The following is a 25,462-nucleotide window of genomic DNA, read 5'->3' as shown; positions in this document are numbered from 1 at the left end:
AAAGAGCTCTCAGAGGGTATAAAAGTCTTGCCTCAAAAATACCGTCCACAACATTTTCACCAACCTGCAAGAGCAAAGGGTGGATGGCGTGGGGTTATTGACATAGGAGGAGTAGAGGCAATCTGGAATATTCAAAAGGGAGATAGCATTATCTGCCAAGCTCAGTCTGATCTAATTTAAGTAATTTCACAGGGTTCACTCCATGGCAGACAGAATGAGTATGATGCACAAAAGTAACTCCTCAAAGTGCCTTATTTGCCTTTCAAAGGAGGTAGGGTTTATCACATTGTTTGGGGCTGCTGAGTGATTGGTCCAACACTTTTGAGAAGAGGTTGCCCAGGATTGGTCGGAAGGCTGCTTGTGCCTCAAGCTCATCTGCAAGATGGTGCCCAATGGCCTGTTCGAAGACACAGACCTCGTACATGGGACGAAACCACTCCAAAACATGGACTCTTCAGGCCAAAAGATAATTGCTAGGCAATAGAGATCTTAACAAAAGCAGGAAAAAGCACAGTGCCTTTCTAACCTGTCCATATATACAATAGCTATTGATGCTACTGTGACAGACAATTTTGTCAACTGTTTGTTGTTTTCAAATGCCAATAACTTTAACTAAGAAGAAAACTTTTCCGTCTGCATTCTATGACTTTCCTTGATATTAACATACGGTGGAATGGATTCAATCCTATCAATGACTAAAAAAAGATTAGAAGCAGCAGAATAAACGTAAATAAATATATTTTGTGAAAAGGCCTGACCTTTTAGTGTGTTTAGCCTGGCGTATGAATCAGTGCAACAATGGTGAGGCCTTACCTCCAGGTAGTAGCCTTGTACATCTAAAAGATGGAGATTGTTTTCCTAAGACAACAGCTGTGGCTGTCTTGCCCAATACAAAATAAGTGTTAGGTTTCAAGGAAAGTTTTAATTGTGTAGCTTTCATAACGCATGTCATTTTATAAGGTACTATCGACCAAGCAACGGATTTCTTCAAAGAGACAAAGTCAGGGTAGACAGATCTCTAACCTATGAACAATTATTTTGAATTGTGCATCACTTTTGATTTACGAGATAGCTAAAGGCTGTTTTAACATCCAACAAATGAAGAAATTGAGGGTCTGGGCCGTATTAGAGAGAAAAATAGCCATAAAACGGTCAATTGCAGCAATCTGAAAAACATTTTGAAAGTAAAGCAGTATGGGTTACCAGTAATAAAATAATGCAGTCAAATATCGAACCTGTATTTAACTTGCACTCCCAGCTGATGCTGCGAAAAATAGCAATACTACCATCAGCGACATACTGTGCATCAGCATTATGGACAGTTATGAATGGGGGTATGGTGGTCGAGGAAGACCAAGAGAAGTGCCATCATTTTGACAATATCACTTTCAACTTCCAATGAGTGGAGTGATTCCAAATTGGTTGGAGTAAACTTTTTAAGACCGCCATGAAACTCTTTACTCACTAAAAAAGTGAAATGAAATGACCAATAATATTTATGGTTAAAAATCACAGCAGTAAAATATACTTTAATATATGAAAGTGGCCAAAATGTTGATTTAAAAAGTAAGGGAACGACACAGGGTCTTGACTCCTACCCAGCAAGGCTAAGTCAAATATAAATAAAACAACACAACTGCCAATACTGGACTTGGTTTCAATCCTTTTAACATAAGAACCTGTTATGAATAAAACATACCGGTCCATTTTTACTAACGTCACTAGTTTATTGAGTCATTTATTTGACTACTCTAAATCATTTTCATTTTTATCAGAAATATTTTTTAGTGCATATACAGACTATGTACAAATGAATACATTTTATACAATAACAAACATTAACTGTACAAATTTACATCACATCCTCAGCAAAACTCACTCACTACATACATCCTACATACAAACAAAAACAAAATATCTTATACCTCTGAGGTATGGCCCTTTATCACAACAGTTACTTCAATATACATAAATATGAGCCCTAGTTATTTTTTCATTAATGTAGTATAACAGAGTCAGTTGGAATCACTCCTACAGTTTCCTACTACAGTCGTTCTAATATTTGATGTGGACAATAGGCCAATGGGGGGGGGGAAAGGGTTGACGCGTTTCGGACCCCTTATTGTGGGGTTCTCCTCAGGACCAACATGTAATCTTCAAAATCCTGTAATGGTGTCTCAAGGGCAGGGTTATGTGATGTGCTCCCAATCGTCCGATCGACGTTGGGTGAGGGGCAGGAATGCCCGGTTTGTAATTCGTAAACTCCAGCTGGGGCTGTGTATATCTGCCGGCGGCTAAAACTTCTTGAGCCCAAGTCCAGTAATTTTTTTCCAAACAAAGGTCCGAATCCGTGTAGTTGAAGCATCTTACAACCAAAACAGCGCTGTTTTGGTCGTAAGACGCTTCAACTACACGGATTCGGACCTTTGTTTGGAAAAAAATTACCGGACTTGGGCTCAAGAAGTTTTAGCCGCCGGCAGATATACACAGCCCCGGCTGGAGTTTAGGAATTACAAACCGGGCATTCCCGCCCCTCGCCCAACGTCGATCAGATGATTGGGAGCACATCACATAACCCAGCCCTTGAGACACCATTACAGGATTTTGAAGATTACATGTTGGTCCTGAGGAGAACCCCACAATAAGGGGTTTGAAACGCGTCGACCCTTTTTCCCCCCCATTGGCCAATTGTCCACACCAAATATTCGAAGGACTGTAGTAGGAAACTGTAGGAGTGATTCCAACTGACTCTGTTATACTACATTAATTAAAAAATAACTAGGGCTCCTATTTATGTATATTGAAGTAACTGTTGTGATAAAGGGCCATACCTCAGAGGTATAAGATGTTTTGTTTTTGTTTGTATGTAGGATGTATGTAGTGAGTGAGTTTTGCTGAGGATGTGATGTAAATTTGTATAGTTAATGTTTGTTATTGTATAAAATGTATTCATTTGTACATAGTCTGTATATGCACTAAAAAATATTTCTGATAAAAATGAAAATGATTTAGAGTAGTCAAATAAATGACTCAATAAACTAGTGACGTTAGTAAAAACGGGCCGGTATGTTTTATTCATAACAGGTTCTTATGTTAAAAGGATTGAAACCAAGTCCAATATTGGCAGTTGTGTTGTTTTATTTTGATGATTAAAAAAGTAAGGCAGTCCCTATTCCTGGCGTTTTAGCAGGTCAACTTGCTTCTCTAGATGGGGGAGTGGAGGTTTGAATGATCAGTTTTTGGCACTTGCAAAGCCACCAGCACGCAAGCATCTGAAAGGGAAAAGGGAAAACACAATTTACAATTGATAAATCTTCCATCTACCTCAACAGCTATTTGGTAGAACCAGAAATGGTTGTGGCACTCAGACCACTTTACGTGAAGGCTGCCCCATCTACTCTTCGAGAGGTTAGGGTCTGAACATGGGTTGTCTCCTACAGGACTGCGGTGATGTAATGATGCTGGCATAGTCTTCCTTGTTTCATCCACTTGTTTGCACTGTGAAACCGATTTGTCGTGGGTAGGCTGGGTCTGGACCCCGGACGTCAAACGTCTCAAAGGTTTGTAAATACAGCTTCCAAAATGAGGTCCAAGTCTGCATTGCCCCAACTCAAAGAGAGGTCCTCAACTTGATACAGTGCCTTGACACTGAGCAAGTCAGTGGCATAGCCCTCAATGACTAGTCTTAATGAACTTTCAGCTTAGTCCTCAGGTTCCTTACTCCCCGTTCTCGGCTTTAATATGATCTTTCCTGACATATACTCTTCCGTCTTGTGGCTAGGTTTGCACTATTGAAAAATGCATACACATACTGCAATGCTCAATGGTACTGACGTTCTGAAGACAAACAAAGCATAGCTATTTTCTTAACCAGAGATTTTTTTAACCAACAAAGGAAACACACTTGATAAAGAGAGTTCTAAAACATAGAGAAGAGGTGAGGAAAGAACTACTATGCAAAGAAAAGGCGAAAAATAAACTATATCAATCAGGAAAATATTTCACTACAGTGGCTAATACAATTAAGGTAGACTTCCTAGGCAGAGATCTGCTTAGGCATCCTTGATATATGGAGTGGAACAATCAAGTGTCTAACAGATCCTACATGGCATTTTGGGACAGAGCAGCTTCTGGAATTCATAAATGAATAGCCTCATTCTTCCTAAATGTTTCCAATCACATCACCACTATTTTACCAAGCTAGAATTCATAAATAAATAGCCTCAATATTCCTAAATGTTTCCAATCCTATCACCACTAGTTTACCAACCTTTGCAAATTGTTTGCTTTCGTGACTTTCCTGTTTCAACTGAGCCTATATTCCAATGTATCTACTGACGCAAATGGATGTGGTCCAGGTACACAATTTAGAGGGAATGAACCGCTGTTTTGTTTCTCTCGACATTAAAGGCCACCAGTGATACTCTTGCATAACGCGTAATGTAGCACACACTCCAGCATGTGCAGAGCCAATCCCTTCATGAGTGGTTTTTATTAGGCTCAACCAGTTAGACTTGTTTGGTATGCTGCAATCCCATTCTCAGGGATACTGACTCCAGAGGACTATATTCTCCTAGGAAAAGGTTATACCTGTCTGGGTGATGACTGAACTGCTGAGTCCATGTTCTGGTCGATCATAGTATGCAACTGGGTGAGTATGCTATTTTCCATACTTACATAGCACATTTCGCAGACTGACCAGCAATATAATTGTTTATGGCCTCACTTGTGCGCTAGTGCATCTGAACCTTCACCAATGGAAGCAGTCGTTGGATGACAAAGCTCAAAGCTGCTTCACTTTTATTGTTTTTCCCCTTTAGTCTTGGTAACAACTGTTTTCCCAATGATTTAAAATCCACATTATACCCTTGTGCCCAAAACTATTAAAACAGATACAATCAATGTAGGAACTGAATTATAAGCTTTTTGCAAGCCTGAGTGCATTCAATTCTGCAATTTGTGAAGTTGAGGCAACCAAGGGTTTTCCATGCATGTGTTTGATCTTGCATTTGTAAATGTGCTATTACTAGCATCTCTTTCATTAGGTCTCTAAGAATCTATCCGTGCTCATCCGTCCAGTCTTTCTAGGAAAATACAGATGTGATAGTCTGATACAAGGCGGTCACCCTTTCTGCATGGTGTGGTAATTACGTGCTACCAACGATCATTGGATTACTTTAAAGCCTGTAATTCTTTAAGAGAACAGGGAGACTTAAGCAGCCCACATCATCCCAAGAAACATGGTGCAAGTCCTTTTCCTTAATGGGATAACTCGCATCCTGGGAGGGTCACATTCACTAAACAGATTTTACCTTTCCTTAAGTTCAATGATTACCATGCTTCAGCAAATACTGTGCTGTCAACATGCTGTAAATGTTCATGCAAATCTACTTTTGTAATACATACATCATTAACTTATGAGATCTCACTAACTCTAGCATTCTTTCTCAGGTTTGAATATTATGTCTCCATCTCCAATGATCCCCTATGGAGTGGGCACTGCTGTGCAGATCATATCTTGCAGGCTCCTAACACTGCCATTGCTGCTTTTGTAGAAGTACACGGAAGGCAAGCTACAAGGTAGATGGCCTTATGCCAGTAATCACAACACAAGCTCATGCAGCTTCCAGAGAGCGGAAAGATTTCAGTTCTCTGTTTTATTAATACGAATAATGTCAAAAATAAAGAGATCAAGCACACATTAATAGCATTACCATTTAAACCGTCATTTAGCTTTCGATGCCCAAAGCCTGTCACACGCATTCTAAAGGAATAAGTGTGATTATGCTGACATACAAACAGGCCTCAATTATATGCAGCATACATTTTACTAGCAAAAGTTGTGCCACAAACTACGGAGAGCGGTTGAATTATTTCCACTTTCTCTGTGTATTGATAGTATGAGATCAAAAAACAGCAAGTTGTCTCTGGCCAGACCTAAAAAACAGGAAGTCTACATATTACTCAGCCAAACGTACTTTAAAGTGCTATGAAGCTACGCTCAGAGAAGACCGAAGTCCTCATCCTCGGTCCCTGAACCTCCGCCTGGGACAACACCTGGTGGCCCTACACCCTAGGGAGCCCACCCACCCCTACAGACCACGCTTGAAACCTCGGCATCATCCTTGACTCCTCCCTCTCCATGAACCACCAGATCAACGCCGTCCCCTCCACTAGTTTTCAAGTGCCTTTGCATCCTCCTTAAGACCTTCAAATGGATCCCCCCCCCCCCCCCCCGACTGCAAAAGGACCGTCACCCACACACTCCGCAACGGCCTATACTCCGGATTCAACAAAACTATTCTACACAAACTCCAAACCATCCAGAACACCGCAGCCAGACTTGTCCTTGGGACACTGTGCCATGAGCACGACGCAACACCTACGAGGTCTCCACTGGATTCCCGTCAAGAAGAGGGTCACCTTCAAACTCCTCACCCACGCCTACAAATCCAGCCACAACATTGGACCCATATACCTCAACGAGAAAGTATCCTTCCACGTAGCCAAGAGGAACCTCCGCTCCGCCGACCTCGCCCTGGCAGAGGTCCCCTGCAACAACAGAAACAGCAGGAGAGCTTTCTCCTACATCGCAGCCAAAACCTGGAACAAGCTCCCTGTGAACATCAGACGCTCACCGACCTTGCACACGTTCAGGAAGGACCTCAAGACCTGGCTCTTCGACTGATCCGGAGCCGCCACACCTTCCCCCCCACCCCAGCCCCTAAGCACCTTGAGACCTTCATGGGTGAGTAGCGCGCTATTTAAACCCCTAATTGCTTGATATGTACCTAAAAATGGATATTCCAAAAATGCAAAATGTTCCTTCTTATTGGCATGCTTTCATTACAAAATTCTTTTGAAAATTAAATGTATGTTGGTAAAAAAGTATTTTGGCCTTTCAGTACATTTCAAAGTGGCTGCTGTGGTCGCTTGCATATGCATGTGTCAGGACAAACGCATGCGTCATGATACACAGGCTTCCATTTGTTTTTGTTTTTTAACATTACCCTTCCAACTTGGATCAACAGCCTTTGGTAGAATGATAAAGTAAACATTTTTAAAAACATCAAACCTGGGACAGAAGTGGAAGCAGTGGAGGAACAGAAGCAACAACACGCAGGGTGTGTGGCGGCATTAAGCCACTGTGTGCATTTGCAAGATAGAGGAGAGGCATTATTTTAGAAATGCTCATGTCAACAAAATGCGGTGTGCTAATATCTATAAAGATGGACAGCCCTCTTAGCCAATGTCTAAAACCACCTGAACCACAGTAGCCAATGGCTGGAAGAGACTGCTAAACCCCTTTCAGTATATATATATATATATATATATATATATAATATTTTTTTTTATAGCAGTACCCTCACCAGAAATAGTCCATGGTTAACAAATATCAAAGAAATTCCCTCCATAACCTCTTAGGTGCTGCGCCTATTCCAACGGCCGACGGCACCACTACATCAGGAGTGCTGCCGTCGGCCGTTGGACGTTCGAACCTCACCTGCGCAATGGAACGTTCAGCACTGGAGCTGGACGTTCCATAGCTACTAAGAGGATAGGGATCAAATGTAGAATGATCACAACAAATATCCAAAGTAGTTGATTCACTATTGTATTTAGTGCAACAAAAAACACGTAAATAAACAATCTCAGTAAGAAATAACCTATCCTGGCTAAGATTTAATTTAAAAAACTAAAACTAATGACATGAAAATAGCAGCAAAGAAGTCTTTCCGGCAGCATAGCAGCAAATAAGTCTTTCCGGCAGCAATGTTATACAGTAAAAATCTATTTCATCTACATATGACTTGAAGTAATAGAGGAATAATAAACCCAGAGTATAGTGTGGACTTTAAATTCAATTTTTTTGCCAAAATTATTATATAATTGCTATTAAATAACACAAAAATAATACCATTGTATTAACAGAATCCTATCTGCTAACAAGTATGTAATTGCAATGCCATACCAGTCTAAAATAATAACATTGTTATGCATAGGTCTCATAGAGAGCCTCTATCGCTTATTTCAGTTTCTAGATCTCATAACTCATTGCTGTGACATAGACAGTTGACAATAAAACTCATTAACCACTGTTGCTACGTCAAAAAGACCTTCCAGGCCAGGCCGAAAAGACTCTTTGAGCCGGTCAAAGCAGCTCCGCTTATCTGCTTTGAATGAAAGCAGACAGCACAGCTGCAGGAGAGGGAAGGCAAGAAAGGCGATGTTGGTTGGTGAAGGATGGGAGGTATTTGTTTTTTTTTATACTTTTGCGACAGAGATACGTAATAGAGTCTGCATTATGCTTGGCCCCATTACTCTTCTGCCACTGCGTAGCAGGTGAAAGCAGGAGCATATGATGTTTGCAGGCCATTCACAACATAAAATTATAGATGGTTGAAAAATGAATTACGGGGATATTTTTCACCTCGGGTTCTGAGTGACATCTTAGACAACTTGAGCACCACTCTCGCTATTTGATGTCACTCAGAACTCCTCAGTAAAAACCATCCCTGTAATTCACTGTTACCCATTTATAATTCTGTATTTAATACATGGGATTCTGTAATCCCTATATAAAATCCTGTAAATAACGCATAAAGTCGCTGAATATAAAGAAAACACGCCAGAACTCGACTACTATAAAGGTTATTACTGTCGAGTTCTGCCGTCGCAATGCCTGCTGCCAGATCCAGCAGCCGATGTGACTGACAGGTCAGTTCACGGAGCATTATTGAAGCAGCTTTTTAGCAATGAAAATGGAAGGTTGCTATTCTTTCTTCTGCTCTATTTTAATAGCTTACAGTGAAAAGCAGAGAGAACATGTTTATCTTTTGCAGTCCTTAGATAGAGAAATGCTAGAATACTTCTGCATGTTTCTATACTTTCTGAGCTACTCAGTGGGGTAGCTAGAGCTTCTGGCGCCCGGGGCTATCCCTCAGATTGCCGCCCATGGTAGGTAGCAGCAGGAGGGAGTGGAGGGAGGGTCTGAGGAAAAAGTACGGCGAGCAGCAGGGGTGGATTGGAAGGGTTTGAGTTACGACACCCCTCTCTACTCCACTGCATAAGAAAGGGCATGAAACTGCAGCATAAGCATAGAGCAATCCTTGAAGGTCAAGTCTCAGTTGATGAAGGCCCACCAGCACTAAAACTCTACAGCACTACAATGCACAAAGGACAGAAAATACCACAGTGGTAGATTTGGTGAGAGGCGCTGCCAGTACAAACTATAATAATGGTAGTGGGGCAAGGAGTTGCACGTACAAAGAGAGTACAGGTTTTGTAAGAAAAAAGCAAGGTTGATAGAAGGGATTGTCTGTATAATGTTGTGGTGCTCACCATTCAAACATCCTGCTACCCACAGGTGTGACACAAATGACCAAAAAGGAACAGTCATTCAGAAACAAACATCAGAAGATGGGGGCACACCAATGTAGCAACATAGGACTATGATTCTTTAATAAATATACATGAGCACTCCAAGTTGGAGTAGTGAATCTATCTGAAGCTGTTCACAGTAGACTAGAGTCGGGATACCATATCAGTTACATCGTATACATCTAACAAGAATTTAATCTTTAACACTTTCTCAAGATCCTGGGGCAGTTTTTTACGCAGCACTCCCTTTCATGAGGAACAGTAAATCTGGGCCTTGGATTTCTAAGGGTTGCTTTGTTTTAAGACTAAGTATGATCTTGTTTTGGTATTCCATATAAATAAAGACTGGGATGAGGACAAGGAGCGTAGAGAAAATGGCCCAATTACTTAACAGTAACCTTTATTACATCTAGTCTTCCTCGTCCCAGCCATCACACCCGATCATACTACCTTGAACGTATGACCTTCAGGTAGGCTCAGGATGATGCAGCGAATGTCATCCTCCTAATGGCACCAGTGAGGGTATATGGGCTGACCCAAAATGATTCCCAACGACTTCAATGGCAGCGCTCGTGCTCCCCCTACAAGGGAGCTCACAAATACTGCTACAACCCAACTAGATGTGCTCCCCCGTTGGTTTGTGCTCCCCCTACGTCAGAGGGGAGATACAAATACAGCTATAACCTGCATGTTGGTGCCTGGCTGTATGTCTATGCCTCCCCTAAAGTGCTGCAGCTGTTTGTGTGTGCGCCGGACAGAAAACTGTTATGGTATGCGTAAAGTTGGCTAAAAATTACTGTTTTAAGCAATAATTTTGAATATAATTCGTATGTGTCTTCACAGGCTGGTTACCTCATGAAAGTCCGGGCCTGGTTTATGCAGCGCGTCGCGGTGGTGGCTGTCTTCACAGGCTGGTTAACTACCACAATCACTGGTAGTGGTGGTAACGCTGCCACAGGAGCTTCAAATTGAATGACAAATGACTTAGTGCGCGCGTGAAATGACACGCATGAGCACTAAAACGACATAACACTTGGGGAGTGCAAAAATACCTGTATTTAGGAAAAGAGCATTTTCAGATAGCATGCACACAAACGAGGGGGGGAGCACAGCCAGATGGGGAGATGGAAACAACAGAACACCGGCCGCCCCCAAAATAGGCCAGTATTCTACTATCTGTATGCAACAAATATGTAACAGTTCTTGATGTCTTTAATTTTACACTAGAGGTTTTATTTTTTTCTTCATGTTTGCATACATGCCCGCCCTTTCATTTGAAAGAGTTGCACACCAAGATTTTAAGCAGGTTGTGGGAAAGATGATGGTTTGACAATATATTAGATGGGATTAGGTACCCCCTGGAATTGCAAGCCACCTCAGAGTTCCATTACCATATAAATGAACTCGGCCTTAAGCCTCGTTCCTCTATATTTCTCTGTGACTTGTAATATTCCTTATAATGTGTGGCAGGAGGTACTTTATCCCTTATATCATTTCTTGGAGTTGCTATCTTTATAAACTCCTAGTTGTGATGTCAGTTCCCACTCAGACAGGAAGCAATGCTTGCTCCCCTCAAAGGTCCATCTATCACTATGAAGAAAAGTGGCGGGGTGCATTAACAAGCAAACAGATACCCATTACACACAAGAAACACCAACAAAACAAACAGTCCCAAACACTGAAACATTTATCAAAACAACAAGGCACCTGTCGGCTACCACAAGAATAAAATACCCAATGTAATTTTTGTAGTATGTAGCATTGTGTACCTGGCATCAAGCTCTGTTTAAGGAGAAGTTGAATCCAAACTCGACTGAATAAAAAAAATACAGCCTCCAAAATTAGGTTTCCTACAGCATTTCACGAAGTCTTGAAAGGGGTGTACTATTCCATAAAACAGTACCTTAAGATCTCAAAAATATGATGTTTTATAAAGTAACTACATGTTGCACATCTAGACATCTGGGAGAAGATTCTCCTTCCATGTAGCCAACACTGAAATAAGCTTCCAGAAGACTACATACATTTTCTTGGACGCATAACAGTATTCAGTGCTTTCTAAGTGGCCTAAAATGGAGTCGAATATCTGATGCCAGTTAAAGAAGTTTGGTATTTTATGTTAACGGAGATGTATATGGTGTTGTTTTGCCATTAGTATGGGCTCGAAATGATGCTATGTTTTGTTTCACCCAAGTACATCTTTTGAGCAGAAATATATCAATTGCATTTTCATAGTTTAATACTTTAAATTAGAGCTCTCTACTTTCCTTATTGATGAATTTCAGGGGAAGGCATGATGAAGGAGGTGTCACAGTTACTATTACACTAATCTTGAAACATGGATGCAAAGCGATGAGTGCAGGTCTAAAAAATATTTCAGCACTTAGTTTTCCTTAAATTGGCTCACAATCAAATTTAGAGGACCGGCTGATTCAGTTGCCTGCATTTATTGCTGTAATTTCAATGCAATCAGCACATTGCCAGTTGCTGTCAAGAAGGAGCAACTTTTTTGCAAGATTCTTAAATTGATATAAGGGCCATGTTCTGCTTGGGTGGAACCAAGGAGCTTACAGTGATTGCCCATGTCACATACCTTCAAAGTAATCCTCAGCCACGTAGCAATGCTCATGCAGGATTTCCTCCACCCGGCTCAGTGTGATGGCTGCCAGGTGGCCAGGGTATTTCAACTGCAGCAGCCGCTGGAGGTAGGTGGCAGCCTGACCACCTCCCAGGTTAATGCGCTTACAGTTTTTTGCGTCAAACCTGTTAGCCACAAAGAAAAATTCAGTTAGCTAAGGAAATCTTTCGGTCCCAAGATTCCTAAAGCTTCATGAGATGCAATCACTTATAAAGGTCTATCAACTGATGCTAGGGAATGTGTCTGTCCCCAGGGAAGACGAGGCTGGACCAATGATGTTGTCACATAAACTGATGTTCGAGATATTTTAAATTCACTTCTGGTCTCTTAAGGTAATGTGGCAGGGCATACCCCTGTGGAAATATGTTATGAGAATACATTTAATTCTGCCTAAATCTGTATAAAATAGGTCAAAATACAGGTTACAATGTATTTATTGCACAATTACTTAAAATCAATGCAATAATTTACAAAGGAAGCCATATAGATAACATGTTGTATTAAAAAGGACGTCACGTTACCATTAAATAGCTCATTAATATGAAATGAATGTTAAAAATCTCAGTCAACAATTGGGATATACTGCCAGCACCCACATTTTTTTAATCTATGACTTATGCGAGTTTTTAAGATTTATCAAGGTTGCTAACGCGGTCATATTTTATAAAAAAAAGCTTTAAACTTTGTCGACATGACTCTGTGGCTCTTGGGTAGTTACAGCTCTTTTATACTCTGTTCCTTCATCGCAATCTCCTTCTCTTAACAATGGGGTTCTTTTTCTGAGTGTGACATGTTTTGATTCGGATTTTGTTGTAAGGTTGGATCGCTTTTATGTGTCGGTTCTCTTGCAGGCTCCTTCAAGTTCTCAATTAAGGAGTTCATTACATATGGTAGAGTTTCCAATTTCTTTCAAATTGGGCTGCAGTGCAGTGGCATGCCTCGTGCTTTTGGATCAGCTCTGCTGAGTCTTGGGCTCTGTTAATCAGGGAGTTCAATTGGTCTAGTTTACTATCTATTCCAGAACTTAGGGTGGCCATTGTTTGGAGTATGTTTATTTGGACATCCAGTTAATATGCATGCAGGCAGGCTGCATTGGCCATTGTGCTCAAGGCATTCTTGGTAGTTGTTAAGAGATTGTCGATCGTGGCATCAGACATGGCGAGACCCTCTTCCTTTCTAGCTGTTCTTATGTTGGTGGCTTTTTTGTCCTGATCGACAAAACAGGAGTTCGAAAGATTTGAGCACCAGCTTGCCAGCGAGCATCGTTGTCCTAGTTCCTTATTATGTTCCTTGACTTGCCGCGCGGTCAGATTACTATTATCTCAGGTGTTGTTTTTAGGGGATATTGCATTGTAGTCCTCAGTTGTAGTGATGTTTTTGCAGGCCTGGTGTTCACCCTGGTTTGGCTCCTCTTCTGTTTTGTTAGCAATGTTGATTAGGGATGGCTGGTGACAATGCAGCAAATATTGTATCCTTGGTCTAGGCCAGGTCACTTGAAAGATCGATCTCAATGAACCGCTTTTTGTTTTTACCTCCTTGATACTGTCCATCAAACTAGTTGAACTCCTGTGATCTCATTGATAAGTGTTCCAATTCTATCCCAGAATTCCCTGAGCTTAGGACAGCTGAGCAGAAGGTGTTCTAAGTCTCCCTTCCCTTGGCCACAATTCCAGCATGCATCACTGTCTCGGATCCCCAAGGGGGCCAGACGGGCCGGTGTCCAGTATGCCTTGTGTACTAACCAATATTTGGTCTGGTTGAGCGCTGCCGTTATCTTTTTCCTAGAGGTGGATCTCCATAACTCTGCTTTCTCTGCCTCGCTTAGCTCCCTCCCTGCTAAAGCTCCCCAGAAATTTGTGACTTTATCGTTGAGTTTGGTGTTTTTGGGGCATAGGACTTTGTATAGGTGTGCTACTTGATGTCCTAGTGTGTTGAGACTGGCTGCAAGTTGTATAAGCGATGGCGTCCGGCTGTTGAGGTTTGCATTCCTGATTGCTACTATTTCCCAAGTCTAGTCCTAGGTTTTGCGTCCCCGTCAATCACAACGACAGAAGATCGAGACCTCATTGATCTACTGCTGACGGCTGCAGTCAAAATAGTCCTAAGTAATTGGAAGGACACTTCGAAAGCTGCGCCCGAAGCATGGCTCAACTGGGTGACGTTCCTAAGGGGGGCAGATAACATCACAGCGAAACACTCACCGAAAACTCACAGGCAGTCGAACATGTGGGGACCCCTAGACCTCTACCTAACATCGCATAAACCCCCATAGGCGCAGAATCTAGACAACAATAGAGATGGCACACTCCGCGGATCCATGCACTTACAAAAGGAAACCAGTGTGCAAGGCTCCTCCCCCCTTTCACTTTCTCACTTTCGACCTTTATTCTTCTCTATCCTCTCTATCGTCCGGGGCGAGGAACAGGAACACCAACGAAGCATCGCGAAGGGGGCGGCAGAAGACAACGACAAGCAGAACTTGGACAATCGAACTATCGCAAAGACATGGAAGGCCGATGGCCAAACCCCCCCCCCACCCCACGGCGCCTTTTCTTTCTCTCTTTTTCCTCTCTCCCTTCCCTTTTCCTCCACTCATGTATATCCCATGCTCCACGTCTGAGAGCTTTAGTTCTTGTTGCTTCCTGCCTGTTCAGGTCAGGTAGTCTCTGATGTCATTTATGTTTTTAATTGGATTCGTAGTTGCTATTAATGGCTGCTCCAAGTATTGTCCGTTGTTGGGCTACATTTTCTGCTTTCCACGTCCTCTGCTGGCGTAAAGCATTTTGTCTTTTTTGCCGTCTTGGGCGGAGGCTGATGTGCTTGATCTTACTTGACTTGCCTCTCTTGCTACGTCTTGGTTCCTCTATCTCAAAAGGAACTTCCAAGGAGCCCTGGTTGCTAAATTCTGGTGTCAGTGTGCTCACAGTTTCAGAGTGCTCAGAGTTTTCAGACACCCGGCAGATCACAGGCGAGGTGAAAACAAAGGCCGGCCCACTAGGCTCATCCACCCACCCCCCTCCCCAGACAACTGCTATGGGGGGGGGGGTTTACAAGAGATGTCGGTCAGGGGGCTGTGGCCAGTTGTATACTTGTACGATCTGTTAAGTAGTTCGTTGAGTTTGGGGGGATTTTGATATTTTATTTGTATTTTAAGATAACAGGGCTAGAGCCGGTCAAAAAACAATGTCAGCTTGAGGCGGTGGAACAAAAGGCTCACCTTCGTTAATGCTGTCCTCCGGTGCTTGATCGTCGATAGAACAGTTTCTATGGTTGCTATCCCAGACTAGCCTGGGGGATTCCTGGCTCCTTAGTTGCTCTCTATGGTGGCCTCATACGTTGCCTGCACCAGGTTTCCTCATTAGGTCAACAGACCGTCCCAGTCAATCCAGGTCGTCCTAGTCGAGGGGCAGGAAACGCCACGGGAAGCCAAGGAGGCCAATCGGGAGGGTGGCACACCAACCCTTACGAGCATTGGTTGGTGCCCTGCCTAGCCAGGTCAAGTGATTTGCGCGTGGCGCTCTCCTGGCACTTCTGCAAGCAGCACCCGGATCTAACCGGGCCGCTTCCGCAGGGCGCCAGGGGCACTCTCCCCGCAGCAGCCGACTACGACTTGCGCACTGGCTCTCCCAGAGTGCTGTACTGCCTCTCGTTGCCCTCTAAGTGGGCTGGCAGGGGAAGGGCCGGCGGTCAAAATAAAGTTTCATCCACATCACTGAGAGGTTACTGCAGCTGGTTTCTAATTCGCATTTTCCATATGCTTTCAAGCTACTTTGATCCATGATAGTTTTAGTGTCCCATCCAATTCATTAATATGTTAAAATACACCAATTATATTGTTAGAGCCTCACCCAAACAACAATCTTGTTAAACTGGGTTATAAAATATGATGTTAAAGTGGTGTCCTTCTTGGCAGGTGAGCCAAGGCCTGGGATGTAGTAAGCAATGAGCATTCTAATGCATTTGACGGAAAAACAGAGCCTCCCTCTTAAACCCAAAAGTACCGATGTAATTGAAATGGGTAGCACAAAATGGCACTGTAGGTGTGCACATAATCAAGGCTGAACATCAGTTTACTTGTTACAGCTTAACAACATTTGCTAGACATTCAAATTAGAGAGCTTTTTTTATAGCTTCGAACTCTGTAGCCAAGTGCAGTTATCTAGTGTAGGATTATGACAATGTGATAAACAGGGGGCAGTGCGATGTCAGAATTGCTTTAAGGCAAATGATGAATTGAATAAAAAGACAGAAGGGGTAAGGGCAATGTTGGGTAATGACACTAGATCAGTAATACTGCGTAATTGAAATGGTACAGGATTTATATGCAGGAATGTTTAAATATATAGTATCTAAGACTACAAATGTATTAACAAGTCGATGTTCTGTTTGGAAAATACATCAGTTTTAAAGTCCTTCATCAGAATTGCCTCTGGTGGGCTCCTTCTTTCTGGAGTAATAGTCTGATAGCTTTAGTTCTTGTTGCTTCTTGCCTGTTCAGGTCCGGTAGTCTCGGATGTCATTTTTGTTTTTAACTGGATTCGTAGTTGCTATTAATGGCTGCTCCAAGTATTGTCCGTTGTTGGGCTACATTTGCTGCTTTCCACGTCCTCTGCTGGCGTAAAGCATTTTGTCTTTTTTGCCGTCTTGGGCGGAGGCTGATGTGCTTGATCTTACTTGACTTGCCTCTCTTGCTTAGTCTACGTGTTGGTTCCTCCATCTCAAAAGAAACTTCCAAGGAGCCCTGGTTGCAAAATTCTGGTGTCAGTGTGCTCAAAGTTTCAGGTTTATTGCACGTTGCATTTTCATCAAAAATCCACTCCAGTGTACAGTTTCTCATTTTTATATGATTATTAGGCTGCCATGATTCATACTTGTACCTGTAGGACAAAGATGTCAGATGTGAGCGTTTCACTTACCTAGTCATCTTCTGGCAAGTCGCTCAGAGAATTAAGCACTTTCTGCTAACAGCTGGTGCCTCTCTACAAGTTCTCAAACTAACCGTTTGGACCAAGAGCTACTGCAATTTAAAGTCCCTCTTGCTGAAGTGGCTGTGATATTCCTAGATCTACTGGAATTTGTAACTCCAGGGTGCAGAAACAGAGAGTTATTTCAAGGTTGCCACTGAGAAATGGGGGAACTAGAGAAATCGGTCTCTCTTAAATGTAAATGTAAATGTAAATGTAAAGGTATTTGTAGAGCACACTGCCACCAAGCGTTTTCCTGGCGCTATTACTCATACCGCTGTGGAACCCTTCCTGGCTTTCCCTGTGAAGTGTCCACTCCTGGGCACCCCCAGGGTGAAGCCAGGCATCCTAGCACTGTTAGGGCCGGTGTGGAGGTTAAGCAAGCAATTGCCCAGAGTTGCAGCGTGGGGCCCATGATTAGAATAGGCACCTAGGCGAGAATTGTCAGGCCCGAGGAAATTGAGCCCAAGACCCACCGAGGTGGGAATTGAACCCTGGGAATTTAACCCTGGTCCCGGGCCAGAACTCTGCATCAGAGTCTGCCGCTCTAACCATTGAGCCACACTCCTCCTCTTAAGTGATTATCAAGTTATTCCTTTCAGGCATTAACTCAGCAGATACTTCACACGCTTCTATCAGGTGAGATATACAGGGAAAACAGACCCTAGTTCCCGATTTGGCTAGCAATTCAGTTTGCGGTCAAATTGTAATAAACACAGATCTCGAAAAGAGTGCCTAAATATTTTCCATCAAATATTTTCAAACCTACAATACCATACAGTGACACAGTTTTGAAGATGCGTAGGGGACATGGCTCTTCAAAATAGTATTCCATAATATCTGTCCTGCTTTCACTAGCCCCGATTCACTCTTCTCTGGGTCTTCAAGTCCGCACATGCTATCTGCTACTCCAGCTCGGCTAGAAACATTCATATATATAAAGCAGACACCAGTAAATATGGCATAATTCTGGGAACTTACAAACTCTCTGCGTGCCTGCTACATACAAGTGTTCTTCCACTGGATCTTCAAACACACACTGCCTCTGCCAAAACACTGACGATATTTATCCCTCAAATTGTACAAGATTGCCAGCTATGTAAATGACAAGGTGACTCACTTGTGTACTTTGTCTAGTAACAGAGTATACATATATTTTCGAACAGTTATCTGAAAATGTGAAATGTTATTTGGCTTGACTTGAAAATTCTCCCTAGATGAAATCCTCAGGTATTGGATATGGAAATGATTGAGGCAACTAATCTAAAGTGCACACAGAAATTTGTCTCCATAGGAATTAAGTTCCACAAAATAGGCAGTCAACTCAAAGTAAAGATAATAACGCATACTTCTGATTTAGACGACTGTATAAAATCACGAAAGTTGAAAAGGTTGGGGTAGCAGTAAAAGTAAACACTATTATTACACGTACGCTTACTTAGTTAAGCAAAGTCAAAATTTATGGCAGGCTGTCTCCACAATTATTGCTGCGCTATACCTCACCTGCCCTTTAAAACTGGTAATATGTGCGTACACTGGTAACCTGAAGAGATGATCAGGCCGCTGGGTGTGGTTTTGTCCTTGGTATTGTGGATAAAGCTGTAGAGACTATCAACTCCGTATGAGACCTTCGGAACCTGATAACATTCAAAAAGTAACTCGGACATCATCTGCCGGGCATACAGAGAGTTACAGGGTGCCTCGGTCAGCACAATGGGATGGTCAACGGAGCCCTGGTTATCAGAAGGGAAAAAGAAAAACACAAAATAAACAACTTTAGAGAGCTGGTGTACTAGAAAAAAAAACTATCAGTGCTTCATAGCCTCACCAGATAAAAGCAACAAATAACCTCACCAGATAAAAGCAACAAATAACAGTATATTAAATGGCAATAGTAGTAGACTGAGCTACAATTCAATTTACTTCCTTCTGCATGCTTTTTTTAAGCCGATCTCCAGTCAAAAAACTGAACCAGTTTAAGCACTCGATAAATATGCTGTTTTTCACAAGGCCACCCAAAGCAAGGTCAACAATGTATTTAAAATAAGTGAACAATATCTGGGGGAGGGGGCAATATTAAATCTTGCTGCAGTGAGCACAGAAAATTGAAAGCTAATCTCTTAAATTGTATGAGCCGAAAGGACTTGTGATATTGACTGTGTTCCAGCAGCAGGCAAAGAAATGCACTGCGAGGGGGGTAAACAGATGACCCAGCTCCTCTTTACCAGCCTACTGGCAGCTTGCATCAATCGCCAATCTTTCAAGACCCTGCACAGTTCAAATACATGCTACAGAAGGGAATAACATTGCATTGTTCAAATAGCCCACAGAAATGTCCTAGTGGACAGGTACATGGCTCAATTCTCAAAAGTAATTTTGCTTGTGTGGACCTACTCAGGTGTAGTAGATCTATTCAAAAAGAAACCAGGACATGTACTGGTATTTGTGAGAATTCAGTAATGCCCAAATTCTGTGTCTAGTTTTATCTTAGGACTGGCAAGAATGAAGTTAGAAACGTGTAGCTTCTTCAAATTTATTTGTGGTCATTGATGTTCCTGACAAGAAAATATTTATATGAGGCACAGCCAACACATGTTTAGGGGCGAAAGCTGGGGCTTTCTCAAGGTTGAGATGAAAGACAAAGCAAAACAAAATCTCCCCATTCCCAAATTGTCATATATGCAACATTACATAGAAAAGTTGACCTATGAACAATTTGGTATGTTTTCGAAATTCAGAGAAACCAAAGTTATCATATGGCAAATCCAAAGAAAAGAGAGTAGAAGTCAAACAGCACAAAGGACAACGTGAAAAGTCAAAGAAATAAACAGAAAGAAAAAGAAAAAAGAAAGAAGGGGAAAGTCAGGACAAGAGAGGTAGAAAGGGGAGAAGAGAACGGGAAGAAATAATCACTGTATAAAAGAAGAGGACAGTAAGAAATTATAGTAGTATGGAAAAAAGAAAGACAAGTGTTATCAGAAGCCAAGTGAGCTGTAAAGAGCCAGGGAAAGAGGAAAGGGAAAGGTAAGGGAAGAAGGACATTCCAATAGATTAATATACATTAATAGTCACACAATAGAAAACGGTTTGTCAAGAGGAAACAACATTGAATATCGCACATTTTCAAGAATACCTGATTCAGAACAAGGGTTACAAAATTGCCTGGATTTCCGAAACCAATAGGTAAGGGTTTTCCTATTTCCAAGGACTAGTGATACCTGAATCATCCTCATTGATGGGCAAAAAACTGGAGTTATTACCCTTTTTAGCCTTTCGCTATCAGGTGGACATCTACTCTTACACCTATTGTAAATCTCCACAATTTTGCCATTCACCATTTCCGAGTGGACAATTACACCTAGGTGTAGACTTAAGACTCTCCACCTTTGAAACCAGAGGATTTCGACTCTGACAACTGAATCTACACCTGTAAAGTTACTACTGCTCACTTTCTACATTCTGGTGGAAATGTCAATCATTCAGGCTGTGATCTCCTAAGATAAACATATGGGGACATTTATTAAAGTTTACTAAATAAAATTAATTTAAAGTAAAATAAAAGCGTATGATGCATTTAAATATTACTAACCTAGGACTACTTTGTGAGCATGTGGATTGGTGAGGAGTGTGTTTTGAAACCATAGTTTTAAATTACTTCATTTTAACTTCCTGCATCGCACTTATGTGACCCCCTAGGCTATTGAACAGGATAAGCCAACGAGGGAGGCGCGCTGTGCACAATGCAGTGGGCCTAGGCCACCTTTTTACTTTTGACCTGGGAATGTGCTTCGATTCAAGGGTTCGGGAGAGATGTGGTGGCTAAAATAGTGGAGGTGCCGAACATTTATTATTTATTTATTAGTCTTATAAAGCGCACTATCACCTTGCAGGCATCCTGGCGCTGGTGGCTCAAAAAAGGACGGACGAGAGTCGCACGGGACAGGAACAGGACAGTGAGATTACATTACTTGGGAAAAAGCCAGGTTTTAACCTTTTTCCTAAAGGGGAGAAGCTCCCCAATTTGCCCAATCTCGCACGGGAGCAGATTCCATAATTTGGCAGCGCCACCTCAAAAGATCTACCCCCTGATCTAACCTTCCTAAACCTAGGCACTCTCACCAGCCTAGCCGCTGAAGAGCGAAGCCGCCTGGCTGGGGTATACCAGGCAAATTTAGATTGCAGGGGTAGAGGACCTATTCCATGGAGAGCCTTGAAAACGAGGCAGAGGGCCTTAAATTGTACCCTGTATCTCACCGGGAGCCAATGAAGTTTCGCCAGGGCTGCCGGCGCATGTGCTCTCCTAGGAAGCCCCAGGACCAACCTAGCGGCCGCTGATTGCACTCTTTGAAGCCTATCCAACAAGAAGCCATGGGACTCCAATAGTAGGGCATTACAATAATCTAACCTGCTAAGGATAGTACACCTTGCCACTTGGGCGCGCGCCTGAAGTGAAAGTAATGGCAGGATCTTCCGCAAAGACCGCAGGATAGCAAAGCAGCAGGAGGTCGTTTTTTAACATGCTAAGCTTCTGGTAAAGCATAACCCCTAAGTTGCGGACTGATTCCACTGGCCGCACTTTGGTCGTTGTCTCAGGGGGGCAAAAATTCTCTGGAAAAGGACGGGAGATCTTATTCCCAGCGCTAAAAAGCACCTCTGTCTTCCCAGCGTTGAATTGAAGAGAATTGTTCTTCAGCCAGCGTGACGTATCCCGCAGACAATTGTGGAATACCTCCACAGGAGTCGATTCCTCTCCCTCAAAGGAGAGGATCATCTGTGTGTCATCCGTGTAGTTTATTATCTGGATTTTATAGGCTTTAATAAGCGAGATCAGAGGTCTTAGATATAGGTTGAAGGGGATGGGGCTAATTGCTGATCCCTGTGGCACCCCGTGTGGAACATGAGAAAACACAGATTGAAAAGGGGGCAAGGACACCCCCTGCTGTCTGTCCTGCAAGAATGACCGAACCACAGCAGAGCACTACCTCTCACACCAGCATCACTTAAACGGTCCAGTAAGATATCATGGTTTACCGTATCAAAGGCGGCAGACATGTCAAGCAGAATCAAAACCGCTGCCTGTCCCCTGTCTGCACGCCTTTGAAGCTCGTCCACGGCGGTGACCAAAGCCGTTTCGGTCCCATGAGCCGGCCGGAAGCCAAATTGATCGCCCTCTAATAAGTGATGCTGTTCCAGATGTTTTGAGAGAGTTAAACTGACCATACGCTCAACAATTTTGGCTGGGAAAGGCAGCAAGGAGATTGGTTTGTAATTTTTGGAAGATTCAGGGTCTAAAGAAGGCTTCTTCAACAGGGGAGATATCACAGCCTGCTTCCACTGGGCTGGAACAATACCAGTGGCAAGAGATTGATTACAAATTAGGCGGAGAGTCGGAAATAGTTCCTCCACATACTCCTTCCAAATCGTGCATGGCACGGGGTCCAAAAGAGATCCAGAGGAAATCCCCTGTGCCAGCCCACTAAAGGTTTCTTTCGTCAGAAGTGGGAGCTCTAGTAAAAGTTCACCCAGGGGCCAAACTGGATCATTAGTCTTATCTACCGGAAACCCGTGTCCGGTGGGCAAGGGGCCGCCGATCTCAGAAGAGTCCTCCAAATCCTCAATGATTAACTCGATTTCCTCCTTGAAGAATTTGGCAAGATTCTCACAAAGTTCCTGAGACGGGACAATGGAGTTCTTAGCACACTCTGGGCTGGTAAGACTATTTAGTATGTTAAAAATACTCCTAGAGCTGTTGGTAGCATTACAAATCAAGGACGAAAAGTAGTCTGCCTTAGATTTCCTGATCAGACTCTTATATTCCAAGATTTTATTCTTCCACTGCAGCCTGTTAGATTCCTCATATTCACGCCTCCAACTTCTCTCCGCTTGTTTACAACCCAGCTTCAAGTTTTTCAGCGTGTCATTAAACCAAGGGGCAGAGGTTTTTCCCTTGTAACTACGTACTTTAAGGGGGGCATGAGACTCCAGTGACACCATAATTTCTGCGCAGTGAGGCATAGTTCTCCTCCACTTGCTTATCCAAAGCAAAACACTCTCCAACTTTAAACACCAAGTCAGAGGACTTCACTCGAGCAAGAGCCTTCCAGTCTCTGCACAAAAAACTCCTTAATTACCTGTGGAGCCCTAGTCTGGGAACCCTTGATTTTGACATAAAATTTGACGAGGGAATGATCTGTCCAGTCCATAGGCAAGATTTCCCCCATAACCAACAGGTCTGGAACAGTGAACACCAAATCAAGGAGGTGCCCCGCCTTGTGAGTAGATTCTTTGACTTGCTGAAAAAGACCAAAGCTTTCGCAAGAGTGAAGCAGATTTACTAAGCCTAGGTCTAAGGAACCATTTAGCCAAAGGTTAAAGTCCCCTAAAATGATCAGCTTGTGGTGGGTAGCTGCCATGATAGCGAGGGTAGCTAGTAGCAATTTTTGCTGCTGAGCACAAAAAGACCCTGGAGGTCTATAGCATAAAACACCAGTAAATATAGTCCCGGAGCAGCTCTAAATAGATAGGCCCAACAGTTCCGTACCATCAGCCGGGTCCATGTTAATGGTTCCAATCTTCCAAGTTGCTTTATAAATGACAGGTCTATAGGGTTCAGAAAAGGGGGTGGTGATGGACAGAGTATCTGAATAAAGCAGAACACTCCTACCCAGTCAACAGATCAGGGCTTAATCCATCACCGTTTTTTAGCTCACTGCACCATCCCAGCTCAGAACCAGGCTACATGCAAATGAGTCTGTCCCTGGCCCAGTGCATCATGGGAACAGGGCAGACCAAACTACCAAGCCAATTCTTTTACTGGAAAAGAAACAAGCTTCCGGGGACCGGTTTCTGGCATTACAGCCGTCTTCGGCCCGGCTTGCTTGAATCCTGATGGTGCAGTGAGCAAGGGACTCACATCTGAGCATACCCTTCCACAGGGACAGACTAATTAATTAATTTCCTCTTAACAAATCTCCAGATTTGTTTCGTTCTACTTCCTTGACTTCTTTTAACAAATCTACTAATTTGTTTGATTTGGAGGACCTGATGTGCTCAAGTTCTTCTGAGTCATCTAATATGGATGTCACCAATGAAGATGTTGTTAGCTCTAATTTAACTGTTCCAAGTGTGTCTGGGTTAGTTAATCAAGATGCTTCCAGTAGTTTGACTGTTCAAAGTGATCTTGAGTCTAGTGGTGCCAGTCAGGAAGTATATAATACCCACAGGAATTCTAGGCGTGAAAGGGGGATGTGTTATGTTGTGAATATGTAATACACCTTTAACTGTGCACATTCTACATTCTATGGAACCTTGTGTACTGTGTTCCATTTATGACATATATGTGCTGCTTTGATTCAGTTGATGCTAACTGACTATACATGTCAGGTGGTGTACCTGCTCGTTCCTGGAATAAACTTATTTCAACCTACATTGAAATGTTCATCTTCAATTCTACACCCAGCAAGTCACCCTCTGAGAGACTTGGCCTAGCGAGTTAATGCAGTGCATTTCTCCGGGATTCCTATCCCATACCCCTCTCCCCAAGTAAGGGACTCTTCCAAAATCTCTCCACACATGCGCACCTGTCCGCATACGCCCAGCTTTTGAAACACGTGGTCCAGCAACAGCTCCTGTAGCTCCAGGTTGAGCGGCAAGTTTCTCTCAAACGGGGTCCGCAGCAGCCATCGATACGGCTCCAGACTAGCCATGTCGTTGCCGATCAGAGTCTGGCAGCGGGAAGCGCCACGGCTGCGAGCAGCCAGCGCTCGGAAGATCAATCGGGGCTCGGCTGAGCAAGCCCAGCCCGCCCGCGCCTGGAATGAACCATTATCAAGCACCAGCGGCACGGGTCGCGGGCTCCGCACGGCGGGATCCGGCTCCAGCACCGGGTCTGGAACCGCCTGGGCATCTTTGAAAGAGAAGACATTGCAAGACGTCTCCGCCATCTTGCTGTGGGAAAACAAGACAAACGTGGGGCAAAACGATACTAGCTTTTCGGCATCACCAGCACTGGGGGCGAAGCATCCTAGCAACAGCCTTGGATACAGGTGGAGAGAAGACGGACTATAGAACACGCTTTAAGAATGACAGCTCTAGATACCCGTAGGCATGAACAAAGAAAGAGGACTCAAATGATAGTATTCGAACATAACCAATATAAGGCAAATCGTTTATACCAAAGGGACTCAGAGTATGGAAACGCACGATGTTGTGATTTGGGCCATGCAGAATTCTTGAGTCATTCTGTTTGTCTATTTTCTGTTCTCTCTTAGAAACCCGGCAGTTTCAAAACTAGAGGGCGGAGCCTATGGCCGCTTCCCCGGTAGCCTAATGCAGTGGTCTTCAAACTTCTTAATGTTGCGCCCCCTGTCTTAAACTCCCCCCCAATTATTCCCAATTATTCTGTTAAAAACGGCATGTTAAAATATATCTAAACATTTTTTAAAAAATCGCAGTTCTAATACCCCTTTTACACACATTC

General features: G+C 43.1%; 1 protein-coding gene across 1 annotated transcript in view; it reads right to left on the bottom strand.

The window, feature by feature from the left end:
- Positions 1 to 25,035, bottom strand: part of ACTR5 (actin related protein 5) — a 138,065-nt gene extending 113,030 nt beyond the window's left edge. Inside the window, exons 1-3 of the mRNA XM_086932264.1 lie at positions 24,564 to 25,035; positions 18,487 to 18,716; positions 11,975 to 12,144 (exon numbers count right to left, since the gene is read on the bottom strand). Coding sequence (XP_086788390.1) covers positions 11,975 to 12,144; positions 18,487 to 18,716; positions 24,564 to 24,926 — 763 coding nt within the window. The 5' untranslated portion in view covers positions 24,927 to 25,035. The remainder of the gene's footprint in view (positions 1 to 11,974; positions 12,145 to 18,486; positions 18,717 to 24,563) is intronic.
- Positions 25,036 to 25,462: the final 427 nt, after the last annotated feature.

This window comes from Lissotriton vulgaris, chromosome 7, assembly GCF_964263255.1.
Source record: "Lissotriton vulgaris chromosome 7, aLisVul1.2, whole genome shotgun sequence".
Taxonomy (NCBI): domain Eukaryota; kingdom Metazoa; phylum Chordata; class Amphibia; order Caudata; family Salamandridae; genus Lissotriton; species Lissotriton vulgaris.
This window is presented reverse-complemented; position numbering and strand designations above follow the sequence as displayed.